This window comes from Durio zibethinus, chromosome 2 (assembly GCF_047325235.1).
Source record: "Durio zibethinus cultivar Kanyao isolate XHJ-2024 chromosome 2, ASM4732523v1, whole genome shotgun sequence".
Taxonomy (NCBI): domain Eukaryota; kingdom Viridiplantae; phylum Streptophyta; class Magnoliopsida; order Malvales; family Malvaceae; genus Durio; species Durio zibethinus.
Genome location: NC_143163.1, coordinates 10,441,917 through 10,458,791, shown reverse-complemented (window position 1 = coordinate 10,458,791; position 16,875 = coordinate 10,441,917). Strand labels below are relative to the sequence as shown.

Sequence of the window (16,875 nt, the reverse complement as noted above, 5' to 3'; positions counted from 1 at the left end):
TAAAAATGGTTAATTCCATAATCTAGTCAGGTAAACATTGCTTAAACTCATATCACAAGTATTTAATTTTCACGTGAATTCTAAATTAATCCTGAATGAGTCAACGAGCAGCAAGCTGAAACGGGATTGGGTTTTCTAAGGAAACAAATCTGTTGAGATTTAGTTTTATAGCTTTCATTGTCTGTTGAAAATCTAATAAAATCTTTTGTAAGAAAAAATAAAGGGAAAGAAAACGAATAAGAACAGGGGAAGTGGAATGAAAGAATTTAAGTAACAATGAACGTTCCGAAATCTCCACCCAAATTAAAAAAAAAAAAAACAATTACTGCACAAGAAACTGATGCGTGCATATTTTGTCTTTTGCGTTTGAACTTTAAGAGATGATATTTGATACATCGACGGTATATCACTCTCAATTAACTTGAACTTTAATGTACAACTAAAACTTGCATCCCAGAAATAATGAAATAAACCTGAGAGACTATTGAATCATACACGAAAAAAAGGAAATTTTCACGTCAAAAATTTAATGCCGCTCTGTTGTAGTTCCTTCCAAGTAGCCCTTCCATTATGACCACCTTTTTGTAATCTCTAGAATTCTTTTCCGGGCTTCTTTTAATATTTTCCAGGCTTTCAATAACTCCTTCAGGTTGTTGATGAGGGATAATGTATAGCGAAATTGATGTGAAAAGAATTGCACAAAATTTTCCCCAAAAGATTGTCACTACCAGACTAATGAGAGGCAAAAATATGGCACTGTTCGAACTTGAACCATTATCTATTCGATCTTGCTTTGGCTTCGTTTCACGTTCATCATGGTTGATGTAAGTATTGTTGTTGTTTTGCATCTGTTGCCTCTGTGGTTTTGGCGTAGAATTTGGGGAAGATGATGAACAAGATGACATTGACGAGACTGAGTTGGACTCGGAAATAGTTTTTTGAGTTCCTTTCCCAGCCAAAGCCTTGTTTACTGATTTACCAACACTTGCATCCAACAACTTAGCACGGCTGTTTAATGGGAAATTGTGCTTTGATGAATATGATCCTTGATCAATACCTTTTCGGTCTCGAACTCTATTTGCCTGTTAATAAGATATATTCATGAGTGATGACAGCTAATCACTTCGTCAGAAAATATAGGAAGAACAAAGGAAAGAGGAACATACCAATAAGATCTCGAAGACAACAGCTTTGATAACTTGGGAAAATGTTTTCTTTCCAGAACGATGAATCATGATTGAATTTTCTGTATTAGAAACAGAGGAATTAGGCGTTGAAGGCTTCATATCATCCTTGTTTTTAAAGCCAAAGTACGTTAATGCCTGATGATTTTGGGAACGATCAACCACAACTGGTTTGGACTCGAGCATTAAGTCCATATCAACAACGGGTCTAAAACAGAGCAAGAAATTGTTTCCGGTAGCGTTCTTCATTACTTTTTTTCTTAATGTAACTGACAGTTGGAGCTTGTAAAGAATATGATAATTATGGCTTTCAATGGTTAAACATGTGGAATGTTTCGGTTTCGGTCTAAACGATGGAAGAAGCAAAGAAATAAAACATGGAAAATAGTGTTTTGGTTGTGGGGTTCTGCCGTTCTAGTTCTACTGTTCTAGTTTGGCTATGTAGAACAGCCGGCTTTGTGCCTTACGAGTTATTTCCAATCACTAGTGATTGGTGGGGGTATATTATATATGTATTTATAATTAGTTGGTTTTCTCTCTCTTTCCTAACGAAACGACCCCAAGAAGTGAAAAAAGTTTAGGAGAGAAGCGAAGGTTTTGGATTTGAAAGTTGGGGTTGGGGAATAAGGGAAAAGATGGGTAACTTTGATTTGATGCTGCCCGTGAGGGACAGCTGAAAGCGTGTATATAAGACGGGCCTTTTTCTGTTGGTGGAAAATGAAAGATTGCAATTACGACTTGGTTGGTGGAGTTGAGAAGAAGAGGTCCGAATAGCCGTCCATTAACTCAGTGTTGGTCTTTTTTTAAAAAAAAAAAACTGTTTTTGGTGGATAAAGACAATGAAGTAGTAACATAGTTTTGGACATCAAATTTGTCCAACAAAAAAAAAATATATTAAATATAAAATATAAAAAAATATAAATACAAAATACAAAATATCAAAAAATTATATATAAAAAATACAAAATATCAAAATTTATATATAAAAAATATAATAATAAAAAAAAAACAAAAAAAAAAAATCGGGGATGGCAGTGGTGCCTTCCTGGCACCACTACCACCATGCGCTACCACTCACCCCTCACTTTATCCTACCACCCATTCTCTACCACCCATCCCATTGTCTAACCCTACCACTGTTAAATGTTGCCAAAAAGAATAAAAAAGGTATGGGGATCGTGCTTGCACCCTCATGCCTAATCCTGTGACATTCTCTTAGGCACGAGACACTACCGAAACTTTATAAATAGAGCTCATGGCCGATCAAAAATGGAGAAGGAAGAAAATCCTGTAAAAAAAAAAAACAAAAAAACACCTTTCTGCCAGAAAAAAAATATATCAAAAAAATACAAAAAAAAAAACTCAATTCCTTGGAACGGAGAACCTAGCGCCGAGAGTTCCTACACAAAAAAAAAAAAAAACAAAACAAAAAAAGTCAGTTTAAAGAAAAAAGAGAGAAAATAAAAGGGAGTGTTTGACCAAAACTTCACCAGTAGATCTAGAGAATTTAGGACTCTTTTTGACAAAAAAGAGGCTGGATTTGTGTTTAAGGTGTTGAAGGAAATATTTTGGGAAATTTTAAAATTTTTTGACATCGACGACGGCGGTCGGAGCTCACAGCCAGCGAGGCTTACCGCGGCTGTTGCGACGGACGGTCGCCGGCCCCAGGTCGACCTGAGGAAAAAAAGAGAAAAAAAGGTATTTTTTATGAGGAAAGGGAAAGAAATGATTGAAATTTTTTTTTGGACTTTTAATAAGTTGTTTATAACCAAAACGATGTCATTTCAAAAAATATCCAAAACGACGTCGTTTTAACCCCTGAGGATCTTGGCATCAATCCGTGACTCAACCCGAGATCCGTGCACCCGACTCGCGACACGCGTCTCTTCAGCCCCAAACTGTGTCAAGACCGATCCGAATTGATACCGAATTGCTAAACCAATCAGACTGCGCCTAGATCGAGCCGAACCGTCGAACCGCACTTGAACCGTCGGACCGAACCGCACGTTAACAAGACTGTTGACTGGTCTGGTTCAGGTAAAAAAAATTTTTTTTTTGAATTTTTTCTTATTTTTTATATATTATTATATTAAAATTTATGTGTATTAAAATATTCATATTTATTAGATTAAATGATGAAATTATAATTAAAATTTTTATAATTTTATTAATTTCTTTTTTAAAAATAAACTTAAAATAAAATAAAATAAAAATAAATTTAATAATAATACTAAACTAATAAAAAATGTAGGAAAAAGAAATTTTTATCTGACGATGAGATTCAAAGGTACTCCGAGTAGTGATACCTACGAAATCTCTAGGTGAAGATTTTTTTTAAAATACTACTAGTGTATTGGAGTATTTATAAAAAAATTTTAATAAAATAAAAATTTTCTTTTTTTCTTATAAAACAGTAATAAATAAAAATTAATTAATAAAATAAAAATATAAGTAATAACAATGAGAAGAAAAGAAATTTTATCCGATAATGAGATTTTAAAGGTATTCCGAGTAGAGATACTTTAAGAAATCCCTAGGTGAAAAGATTTTTTATAAAATATTATCAGTGTATTAGAATATTTATAGAAAATCTTCAATATAATTAAATTTTTTTTTCTTCAAAATTTTAATTAAAAATAAATATTAATAAAATTCCTAACAAAGGAGAATAAAATGTGTGCATCAACATTGTAACATTTTTTATTTCATGCATGACATTTTTTACGAAAAGTAAATTTGAGCCTCCAAGGATGAGATTTTAAGGTATTCCAAGAAGTGATGCCTAAGAAATCTTTTGGTGAGAAAAAGTTTTTATAATGTTACCAACGTACTGAAATATTTTAAGAATTATTTCAATAAAAAAGCTTTAATTTATTTTTCTCGAGAATAAATTTTTTTCTAATAAATAAAAAATCAAGGAAATTATTTTTCGAACACAAAAAATTGGACTATTTTTATCAAAATCAAAAGATAACACATTGTTAATTGGTACCATTTTTAACGGGAGCTACGGGGGTACTAATCCTTCCCCACGCGCAACCGACTCCTGAACTTAGACTGTTTCGCAGACCGTAAAATTATATTTTTAATAAATTTTAATTAATTTTAAAACTTTATTAAAAGGATATATTTTAGTAGGTGACCAATCGTACCTAGCCAAAAAAAGATTGGTGGTGACTCCGTTATTTTTTATTTTGTTTCCAAATTCGTGGGCCGAACACAAAATCGTTACGACAGCTTGACGACTCCTCTAGGGATGCCTTTTGTTTTCGAGAGTCAGGCCAAAATTAACTTGTTATCCTCAAATTTTGATTTAAACAGTCTTAATCAATTTCTTAGATTTTTATTTTTCATTTTCAATAAAAAAAAGGTAAAAGAAAAACAAATCGAAAATAAAAAGCAAAAAAATTCACACACATTTCTTTTACTATGCCTCTTATGTTTTATTTTTCTGTATATATTACTCTTAATAAATTAGGATATATTTCCACACAATGGCACGATACATCTCATGCATGAGCTCTATACCCGAGCTTCGTCCTTTATAGGAAGAAATAAAGTACCTATGCCCTCGTGAGGTGATAACTTTCGCAATGGCAAGCGAAATCTTTCACTCGAATTGAACCCTTTCCATTCGTAGCCTGTAATGGGTGAGGATCGGGGTGCCTTACTAATCCAATATGGACGACAGTGAGGAACAATTTGAGAACCTTTAGACACTGTCAATCTAAACCTAGCATATAATAAGCCTAGAAAACCAGCCTTATGTAGAGCCTTGTCCACCTTCTTGCAAGAAATACCTAAGAATAAAAGTTATGTGTAATACAAAACAAAACAAAACAAAAAATCTCAAAACACAAAAAAAAAACTAGAAAACAAAAAATATTTTTTTAAAACCACATCTTCACATTAACTCAATTTTGTTTTATTTTTTTTCCTTTTTGCATTAATCATATCATACAGTTTTACATCAAGATATTTGTTCTAGGACATATTTCTTCCAAGTTTTTATGGATCCTATAGAACTACAGATTTGCTTATCCTCAGTCAGTGTGCCATGTGAGTTGTATAATAAAGTACATGTTTGGTCAAAAGAAGCTCAACAAAAGAATGAAGATTATTTGTCTACCGGTTATGTGTCTGAATTACTCGAGAAAGTGCATTTAAATCTCACACAGAATGATTTAAAAGAGTTAGTTGTTGTCTGGGGTCAATTAAGTGAAGAACGAAAAGAAAGCTTTTACAAAAAGTATGGGCAGATTGCATCCCTCATTTCAGTAGTGATTGATGAACAGTTGGTCAAGATAGCTATACAGTTTTGAGATCCATCCTATAGATGCTTCACTTTTAATCAGGAAGATTTGATGCCAACTATCGAGGAGTATTCAATTTTACTCAGGATAAAACTATAATGTCCAACTAAAGTATTTACCCGAAAGTCAAAATTAGGTTATTACAAAAAGTTAGCCAAGCTTATGGGGGTTAAAGTAAAAACCATCGATTCCTTTGTAAAGCCTAAAGGTGAACATCTCGACATCCGTTGAGACTTTCTTCGAAACTTTATTCAGGAGCATTTAAATGATGCTCAAGGTATGGTTGTGTTTGCTTTAGCATTGTATGGCATGGTAATTTGTCCGAAGACTTTGGGTTACATTGAGATAACTGTGGTAGACTTTTTCAAGTAAATTGAAAAGCAAGCAATTAATCCCGCTCTAGCAGTCTTAGCTGAAACCATCAGGTTATTGAATTTTTATCGACGAAATAAAAAAAGATGATTTATAGAATGTGCATCTCTATTATACGTATAGATTAGAAGTAATTTCAAGTGTGGGAAGAGTGCATTTTCGAAACCATATCTTCAAAATAAGGCACCAATCGAAGAATTTTGTAAAAGCCAATGGCCGACATTGAAGACTAAGGAAGAGTAGGTCCTTTTCTTAAGAAGGCTTACTGAGGATGAAATTGAATGGATGACACCTTGGATGCCTCGTGTGCCCTTGTTGTATCATAGAGAAAACGAGCCACGGATACCGTTATTAGGGCTATGGGGCATTATAAGTTATGCTCCATTAATGGTGCTTAGGCAATTTGATGCAAAGCAGTTTGTTCTTGCTACTCATGGCCTAGTCCAAGTAGAATACATTTATGGGAAACCGAATCCATTAAGAACCTAAGAGTAGTTGATCCAAGCATGAAAGAGAACACGAAAAATGAGGTTAGGGCCTTTTATCGATAAAGTCACTTCTGATTATCAGATTTAGAAAGTAATATGGCCTTGAGACATAGTATTCCCTTTTAATGACAGCTTATATCAATTGGTTAATCTTTCGAAAGAGGTGCAATTATCAGAAGTTGAGCTTGTCAAGAAAGAATTAGAAGCTGAAAAAGAAGAAAAAATTTGAGATTTCGTGAGAAAGTAGGGCAATTGAAATATGAAACAGAGATATATGGTAGTAGATTAGAAAAAGTCATAAAAGAACGGGATATGTCTAATAGTGATTTGAAATATCTACACCAAAAAAATAAGAGGTTATGAATCCAATTCAAAACTAAAAAAGTCACAAAGTCTTACTTTAGTTAACAGCGTGAAATGGATGAGCTCCGAGAGGAAATGAACCAATGGAAGGGCAAAGCTCAAGAAAAGCAAGAGGAAACCATCAGAATTTCTCAAGAATGTCAAAATTGGAAGGGATTATACTCTACAACCTCAGTAAGATTGATGGAATGCCAAAATGAAAAGGAAAGGTTAAAAGTCATGCTTGTAAAAGAGAGAAGAAAGCATTTCGAAGTACTAAATGAAAAAAAATCACTTCACCAAGTGATCCAAGGGTTAGAGGTACAACTACAAGATCACAAGAGTCATATTTCAGCAATAATAGATGAGTGGCATAAAAGGAAAAAAGATTGGATCTTCACATGTGATTCAGAAAGGGATGCTCACATGAGATGAAAGGTAGAAAGCTTAGGGAGGTAACAGTACATAGAGCACTTGACTAATCAAGTTTGCAAGGTAATGAAGAAAGCATGGGGGATGGTTGAAAAGGTAGAAGCATTAAAAAGAGAAGTCAATCCCATAAGAGAATGTGAACAACGCCTAGTGAACTTTCTAGATGAGGCAAAAGATAATTATGAACAAGTCAAATGCTTCTATGGATATAATTCCATGATGGTAAATCTCATGTAATAAAAGTTGTATGAAATCAATAAAAATTTCTAATGTTGAAATTCGTCCAAGAGCAAATATCTCTCACTTGCATTCATGCATCATGTGTATAATTTTTCATAAAATAAGTAAACAATAAAATTTTCAACACATAGCATTCTAATTTTTTCTTTCTTTCTTCTTTTTCAAAAAAAAAAAAAAACTTTGTGGTAATAAAGGTTCAAGAATAACTAACCCATCAAAAATTTTGACCCAACCTACTCGTCATTCATATAACACCAGGACTCAAACAAGAATCATGGAGCAAGAACAGGCCAGTCGATTTGAGAGAATAGAAAAAGTTTAAAAAGAACTAAGAGGGGATCTCTGTACAATAATGGATATGATCAAGAAACTTAACAAAGGAAAAGTAATGGAAGAAAATCCTAGCTTTTAAGAGTAATCGCCAAATATGGTAGATCCTGTCTACCCTCTAAGGTTTGAGCCACGATCGACCCAACCTTCTTAAGGAACTAGAGTGCTAATTCTTACTGCCGGTGGATATCTCAATCTTTATCTAGGAATGACATCCACACCTGCTCTAGGATAATTTTAAAATTTTGTTAATCCTGTCATGATGGAAAAATCACCTGAGCTAATCTTAGTTCTTGATTTGGATAATCCCAAGAAAAAAGAAAAGCTAGGGATACAGACACCTAAGAAAGTGAAAGATACCAGTGCTCGGGAGAAGATAAAGTTATTAGAAAAAGGCTTAGGGCTATAGAGGGAATGAATTTTTATGGCTTTACAGATGCGACTGACCTTTGTTTAGTTTCAGATGTGTCATTCCATCAAAATTTAAGGTCCCTGAATTTGAAAAATACGATGGCACAAAATATTCAATGACTCATATCACCATGTATTATCGTAAGATGACAACACATACTTGTGATGAGAAGTTATTGATACACATATTTCAAGATAGTCTTACAAAATCTGTAGCTAAATGGTATGTCCAACTAAACATAACTCATATTCATTCCTAGTAAGAGCTCGTAAGGGTATTTCTTACACAATATTAGCATGTCAGGGATTTAGCTCCAGATCGTCTATCTTTACAAAGTATGGAAAAGAAAGCAACTGAGAGCTTCAAAGAATATGCACAAAGATGGAGAGACATGGCTGCATAAGTTTAACCTCATTTCACTGAGAAAGAAACAACTGTTTTACTTGTGAACACGCTAAAAGTATTGTACTATGAGAGATTGATAGGTAATGCAACCAAAAACTTTACAGATATGATGATATCAAGTAAGATCATAAAAAATACCATAAAGAATGGTAAGCTCAATGCAGGAGAGACAAGTGGAGCAAAAAAAGGTGAAGCTCCTAAAAAAAAGAGAATGAAGCTTAAGCAGTGAACTATATGGGGCAACAATTTAAAGGTTTCACACCTTATCTTACACTAATCTACCAAACCCATTACCCTTTCATAACTAATATTACATCCACTCCTTATCTATACCAGTCATTATCACAACCAGCTTATCTACCCCATTTTCAACCATTTTTTCAGATATCTACCTACAATCTTTCTGCTGTACCTACCAAACCAAAATGGAAACCTAGTCCTAATAGTAGTTTGAGAGCCCCGAGAAATACCTAAAAAAAAATCACTTTCGATCCCATTCCCATGACATACACAGATTTGTATCCTCGACTTGTTGAGAAACATTTGCTTGCTCCTATTATTATTGAGCCTTTGAAACCTTCATTTCCTAAATGGTATGATCCCAATGCATATTGTGACTATCATTTTGGGAATCCAAGTCATTCTACTAAGAACTGTACTACTTTGAAGCATAAAGTGTAGGGGTTAATCAATGAAAGGGTGTTACACTTTGATATCAGTCAACGAAAAACTTCAAATGTTAATGGAAACCCTCTGTCAAATTACACTAAATCATCAATAAATGCTTTGATTGATAGGCAAGCAAGCTATGTGAAGAAAGGGGTAAAAATAGTTAAAACTTCAATGCCTAAAGTATTTGAAGTCTTGGTCAAAGCTGACATGTTAAAACTAGTAGAGCTTCAAAATCACTTCAAAACAATTAACTTAATTGAAAGATGTGACTTTCACAAAGGTGCTTTGGGGCATTTTATCGAAAATTGTAACCAATTTCGTCAAGAGGTGTAAAAGTTGATGGATATAGGTTGAATAGAGTTTTACCAAGAAAGAAAAGAGTTGGTGAAAGCTGAAGTGTCTACCATTGATTCAAAGAATAAGTTTATGCGTAGATCGGTAACTATCTATTATGATGAGAAGCCAACATCGAAGCTAGAAAAGCTCGTCTCTCGATCAGTGGTGATAATTAAAGTTTTTAGCCCTTTTTCATATCAGAATGATAAAGTAGCATTGTAAAAATATGATTATGATGTTGTAGTCAATCTAGATACCGTAAACATAATGGGCGTAAAAGGCATGACTCGAAATGGGAGGTATTATACCCCAGAAGCATTAGAAAAAGCTAAAAAAAAGAAAGCCAAGGTAAGAGAAGAAAAAAAAAGTCAGAGTGGTCTTAACGCAACCCTAAAAAAAGAATGTTAGAAGCCAGTCTCTGAGAGTAAAGCATGTGAATTTCTAAAGTTAATAAAACACAGTGAGTATAACATGATAGAATAGCTTAACAAGATGTCAGCTAGAATTTTGCTATTATCATTATTGCTCAGTTCAGAGTCACACCGTAATGCTTTACTGAAGGTGCTAAATCAAGCATATGTATCTCATAATACTTCTATTGAATATGTGAAACAGCTTGTTAGCAATCTGATAATTTCAAATTATATCTCTTTTAGTGATGAAAAAATTTCTCTTGAAAGTCAAAGAAGTACCAAGGCTCTTCACATTACTATGAAATGTAAAGGTCATATAATGGCTAAGATTTTTATTTATAATGGCATATCTATCAATGTTATGCTTATGACTACATTGAAAAAATTTCTTGTTGATGGACCTTATATGAAGCCTAGTCATATAATAGTGAGAGCCTTTGATGAAACCAGAAGAAAAGTGATGGAAGATATAAAAGTGTCATTATAGATTGGCCCAAGCACTTTAAACGTGAAATTTTAAGTTATGGACATCTCTTTTTCATACAGTTGTTTATTGGGTAGGTCGTGGATCCATATGACAGGTGCTATTTCATTTTCATTACATCAGAAAGTTAAATTCATTGTTGAAGGGAAGCTAACATGTGTGGCAGGAGAAGAAGATTTTTTGGTAACTTAATCGATAAATACTCTTTATATGGAATCATCAGATGAAGCTCTGAAATGCTCTTATAGATCCTTCAAGATTGCCAATGCAACATATGTAGCTAAAAGATCTAAATTGTATTTATCACACTTGTCTACGACAACTAAAATGGTAGTAAAACAGCTTACCAAGATGGAATGGTGACCTGAAACCAAACTTGAGAAGAACCTACAATGAATCACAAAGCTATCAACCACATATGAAAAGAGAGACAGATTTGGTTTAAGATATAAACCAACAAGAGAGGATAAAATAAGAATGATGAATGAGAAAAAAGATAAGAGGATAGCTAATCTTAGGGGATATGAACCGGAGTCAGAGCTTATGATCATTTCATACCTCTATGATTCTTTTCACTCGGGAGGATATATTTATCCAGATTTATCGGAAGCCTTAAGTGCAAGATTTGTGAAAGAATTTTCAGAGCTGGCCATTCAAATATTGGATGATAGAGAAAAGAAGAGTCGAAGTGAAGAGCTGTTCGTGTACCTTTATCCTCTAGATTTTGAGCTGGATAATTGAAAAGTTATAGAACTGCTTGTTATCTTTAAAATTTTAGAAAAGTAATGTACTGTGAAACTTTAAATCTCTAATTGCTTTATATGAGTATTAGGAGATCTTTTGTGGTGTGTTTATGTTTGTCGTTTTAATAAAAGACTTAGAAGATGCATCCGTATTTCTTCAATTTTTTTTATCTTCATTTTACTTTCTATTCTTTTTTTCCATCATTTCCTTGCCATTCAATTTTTGTGTGCCAATATTCTCTTCATCTTCCTCTTTGCAGGGTCCCAAACAATGAACACGAAGATAATTATGGCAATAATCTCAGATTTGATTTTGAAAACTTAATTCATATTGATGAACTTGATAATGAGAAAGATTTAGATAACTACACACTGCCTCTTGATTTGTTAAAATTAATAGAACATGAAGATAAGCCAATTGAACCCCATCAAAAAATTATCGAATTAGTGAATTTGAGAGATGGTGAAAATAAAAATGAGGTTAAAGTTGGTATATCTCTTTTACCAGCTGAAAGATAGAAGTTAGAAGAACTGCTCCGAGAATATGTAGATGTTTTCACGTGAACTTACTAGGATATGTTAGGACTCAGCATTGATATTGTAGAGCACAAGTTACCTTTAAAACCAGGATGTAAGTGGATGTAGCAAAAGCTAAGGCGTACATAACCAGAGATGCTGCTGAAAATTAAAGAGAAAGTGAAGAAACAATTTGATGCTAGATTTTTAGAGGTGGTAAAATATCTTGAATGGGTAGCCAACATAGTAATAGTTATTAAGAAAGATGGAAAAGTGAGAATGTATGTCGACTATCGAGATCTGAATAGGGCAAGCTCTAAGGATAATTTTTCTCTACCTTACATCGATACTCTAATGGATAATATTGTTAGGTATTCTACATTTTCCTTTATGGATGGCTTCTCAGGCTATAATCAGATCCAGATGGCTCGAGATGATATGGAGAAAAGTATATTTGTGACCATGTTAGGGATATTCTATTACAAAGTTATACCTTTTAGGTTAAAAAATGCTGATGCCACTTATCAAAGAGCAATGGTGACTCTCTTTCATGACATGATGCATAAAAAAATAGAGGTATATATGGATGATATGATTGTGAAATCTCGTGAAGGAGAAGATCATGTAGTCAATCTTAAAAAGCTGTTTGACAGGTTGAGAAGATTTCAGTTGAAGTTGAATCCTGCTAAATGTACATTTGGTGCCAAATCAAGAAAACTATTGGGCTTTGTGGTCAGTGAAAGAGGAATCGAAGTGGACCCAGATAAAGTACAAGCCATCCAAAACTTATCTTTTCCTTGTACCCCAAAAGAAGTGAGAGGTTTCATAGGGAGACTGAACTATATTACTCGTTTCATCTCTCAACTCACCACAAGTGCAATGTTATTTTCAAGCTTTTTAGAAAATATGATCCGAGAGAATGGAATGATGAATGCCAAGAAGCTTTTGACAAAATCAAAGAATACTTATTAAATTCGCCCATATTGGTACCACCTATTCCAAGAAAGCCTTTGATCTTATACTTAACGGTATATAAAAATTTTATGAGATGTGTGCTAGGGCAAAGAGATGAAACTAACAGGAAAGAACGAGCAATATACTACTTGAGCAAAAAATTTATTGATTATAAGTCCAAGTATTCACCATTAGAGAGGATATGTTGTGCATTAGCCTAAACAACTCGAAGGCTTAGACAACACATGCTTTATCATATTACTTGGCTCATAGCAAAGCTGGATCCTATTATGTATATCTTCGAAAAGCCCTCATTGACAGAAAGAATAGCGCGATGACAAGTTATACTTTCAGAATATGATATCATTTATGTGACTTAAAAAGTTATAAAAGGAAGTATCGTAGTCGAGTTCCTTGCTGATCGTGCTACCAAAAATTATGAACCAATGACCTGGAGTTTTCTGATGAAGATGTGATGGCCATTGAAGAAAATAAACCTGTTGAAGCGTCTTGAAGGATGTATTTTGGTAGAGCTGTTAATGTTTTAGGTCATAGTAATGGGGTAATTTTAATATCTCCTAATGGGCATTATTATCACATTACAATCAGGTTAAATTTTAATTGCACAAATAATGTGGCTGAGTATGAAACTTGTGTTATGGGTCTGCAAGCAGCAATTGAAAAAAAAATCAAAGTATTAGATGTGTTTAGAGATTCAGCTCTAGTCATCTATTAGTCGTGAGGAGAATGGGAAACTAAAGATTTCAAGTTGATACAGTACCATAAGTACATCTTTCAGTTGATCAAACAATTCGAAGAAGTTCAATTTGAGCATTTGCCTAGAGAGAAAAACCAAATTGCTGATGCTTTGGCTACTTTAACTACAATGATTAAAATAGATGCAAATACTGAAATCCAACCCATCAAGCTAAATGTGAACGATGAACCAACACATTGTTCAGGTGTTGAAGAAGAAGTTAATGGGAAGCCATGGTATCATGACATCATACAATACATTAAAAGCTAGTAATACCTAGAACATGTAACAAAAAATGATAAGAGAACTATTAGAAGGTTGGCTATGAGTTTTTTTCTTGATAAAGACATTTTCTATAAAAAGGATCGAGATCAAGTACTCTTAGGGTGTGTGAATACAGCTGAAGCGAAAAGGATTATTGAAGAAGTGCATGATGGAGTTTGTGGGGCACATGCAAATGGTCATATGATGGCTAGACAAATTATGAGGGTTGGATACTATTGGTTGACAATGGAGAGTGACTGTAGTGATTATGCTAGAAAATGCCATAAGTCTCAAATCTATGCTGATAAGATCCATACTCCTCTAACAATATTACATGTTTTTGCTCCTTTATGGCCATTCTCTATGTGGGGTATGGATGTCATTGGTCCCATCACTCCAAAAGCTTTAAATGGACATAGATTCATCTTTGTGATGATTGATTACTTCACAAAATGGGTAGAAGTCGCATTATACGCTAGTGTGACCTAATCTGTGGTATGCAAATTCATAAAAAAAAGAGATAATATGCAGATATAGGCTTTCATAGATAATTATTTTTTATAATACCAAAAATTTGAATAGCAAAATGATGAATGAAGTTTACACTCAACTCAAGATTCGTCATCGTAATTTGACACCATATTGTCCAAATACGAATGGGACAGTGTAGGCTGCAAACAAGAATATCAAAAGAATCTTGAAAAAAATGATTGATACTTACAAAGATTGGCATGAAAAGTTACCTTTTGCTTTGCATGCTTATAGAACATCAGTTCAAACATCTACTAGGGCCATTCTATTCTCCTTGGTATATGGAATAGAAGCTGTGCTACCGGTCGAAGTGAAAATTCTCTCGCTGAGAGTCCTGATGGAGGTAGAATTAGAGGAAGTAGAATGGGTTCGAAATCACTACGAGCAGTTAAACCTCATTGAGGAGAAAAGACTTACAGCACTTTATCATGGTCAATTATATCAAAAGAGGATGATGAGAGCACATGAAAAAAAAATTCATCCTCATTGCTTTAGGGAAGGAGATTTAGTGCTAAAAAAGATCTTTTCGATAATCGAGAAAAATGGACACCAAATTGAAAAGGCCCGTATATTGTGAAAAAAACCTTTTCTAGTGGGGCATTGATTTTGACAGAGATGGACGAAAGTGATTTACCTTCTTCGATAAACTCAGATGCTGTGAATAAATATTTTACTTGAAAGAAAAAAAAGAAAAAAAAAGTAAAAAATAAAAAATAATGACTCATCTAAGCTAAAATCCTGAAAAAGGTGACTTGGATGTGAAGAAGAAGCATCATTCCACAATACAGGGGTAAGTGTAGTTTGATAAACTCTGAAGGATCAAGAAAGTCATCTAATTTAGTTTTAGAAAAAGAATCTGGGAATATTTTGTTCATGATTATCTTATGATCATTATTTGGGCACCTTTGTTTCAACTCAAATACTTTGCCATGCACTTGTTACCAGTCTAATAAAATATGTTATCTTTCCTTTAGAAATAACACCTATCCATCCTTTATTCTCATTTTTTGACCGCCATACGAATAGGAGAAATGTGTGATTGCATTTTATTGGTCTTGGACTTAAAATAATGAAAAAAAAAACAAACATGAAAGATCTTAGCATTACTTGTTGAAAAGTTGACAAAGGCAAATGAAAAAAAAGGAAAAAAGCATGACAAGACATTGATGTTATAGATTTTTGAAGAAAAGTATTGGTAGAGAAAAATTCAATGGTCAGATGTTGAGAACAGATTGATCATATGGCAATTATTAAGAATTCTGATAAAATAAGCAAAAAACGAGAGATTTCGAGAACCTTTTTACCACAATGAATAATTCTGATTGCATTACATGCATTGCATTTAAAGCACTCAGTACATGCATCCATAAATAATGAGGACAGAGCCTTTTCATTATCTAATCAAACAAAAGATTTCAAAAGAGAGAAATTTACTTGTTCAAAGATGAGAACTCGATTTGAAGAACATATGGGATTGATTTTAAAGTTATTGAGCCTTTGCTGAGAGGAACTTTTTTGAAATGGATTTAAAGTTGTTGAGCCTCTTCTGAAAGGAGCTTTTTTAAGATGGATTTTAAAGTTGTTGAGCCTCTGCTGAGAGGAGCTTTTCAAGATAAGATTTTTAAAGTTGTTGAGCCTATACTGAGAGGAGCTTTTCCAAATGAGAATTTTAAAATTGTTGAGTCTCTACTGAGATTAGCTTTTCAAATGAGATTTTAAAGTTGTTGAGCCTCTGCTGAGAAGAGCTTTTTAAGATGAATTTTAAAGTTGTTGAGCCTCTGCTGAAAGGAGCTTTTCAAGATGAGATTTTTAAAGTTGTTGAGCCTCTGCTGAGATGAATCTTTTTCAGATTTTAAATTTTTAAAAGTTGTCGAGCCTCAAGTGAGATGAGCATTTTTTATTTGACAAAAAAAAAAAACTTTTTGAGTAGTCTATGTTAAAAAAAAAGAGGAAAAAAAGAAAAAAAATCAATTTGGATTCCAAACAAAATTGTTGTCTTTGTCTTTGCCCTATTACTGATTATCAGCAATGTGCAAAGAGAGGCAGCTATGGACATTAAATTTGTCTGAAAAAAATATATAATAATATTATTAAATCCAAAATACAAAAAAAATAAATACAAAATACAAAATACCAAAAAAATACAAAAATATAATAATAAAAAAATAAAACAAAAAAAAATCAGGGATGGCAGTAGTGCCTTCCCTGGCACCACTGCCACCATGCCCTACCACCCACCCCTCACCTTACCTTACCACCCATGCTCTACCACCCATCCCGTTGCCTAACACTACCACTGCCAGATGTTGCCAAAAAAAATAAAAGAGGCATGAAGGTCATGCTTGCACCTCCATGCCTAAACTTATGCTATTCCCTTAGGCACGGAGCACTGTCGAAGCTCTGTAAATAGAGCTCCTGGCCAATCAAAAATGGAGAAGAAAGAAAACCCTACAAAAAAAATAAAATAGAAAACCTTTTTGCCAGAAAAAAATATACCAAAAAAATACAAAAAAAAAAAACTTAGTCCCTTGGAACGGGGAACCCAGTGCCAAGAGTTCCTGCACAAAGAAAACAAAAAGAGTCAATTTCAAAAAAAAAAAGAAAAAAAAAAGGAATGTTTGACCAAAACTTCACCAGCAGATCTATGGAATTTGAGACTCTTTTTGGAGAAAATGAGGTTGGATCTG

The 16,875-nt window shown here is 33.5% G+C and overlaps 1 protein-coding gene across 1 annotated transcript; it reads right to left on the bottom strand.

Moving 5' to 3' along the window:
• Positions 1–252: 252 nt before the first annotated feature.
• LOC111309255 (uncharacterized) lies at positions 253–1,924 on the bottom strand. Its single transcript, XM_022908267.2, has 2 exons — positions 1,167–1,924; positions 253–1,082 (listed from the first exon to the last, which is right to left on the bottom strand). The coding sequence occupies exons 1-2, from the start codon at positions 1,431–1,433 to the stop codon at positions 519–521; spliced, it is 831 nt and encodes a 276-aa protein (XP_022764002.2). The 5' UTR covers positions 1,434–1,924; the 3' UTR covers positions 253–518.
• Positions 1,925–16,875: the final 14,951 nt, after the last annotated feature.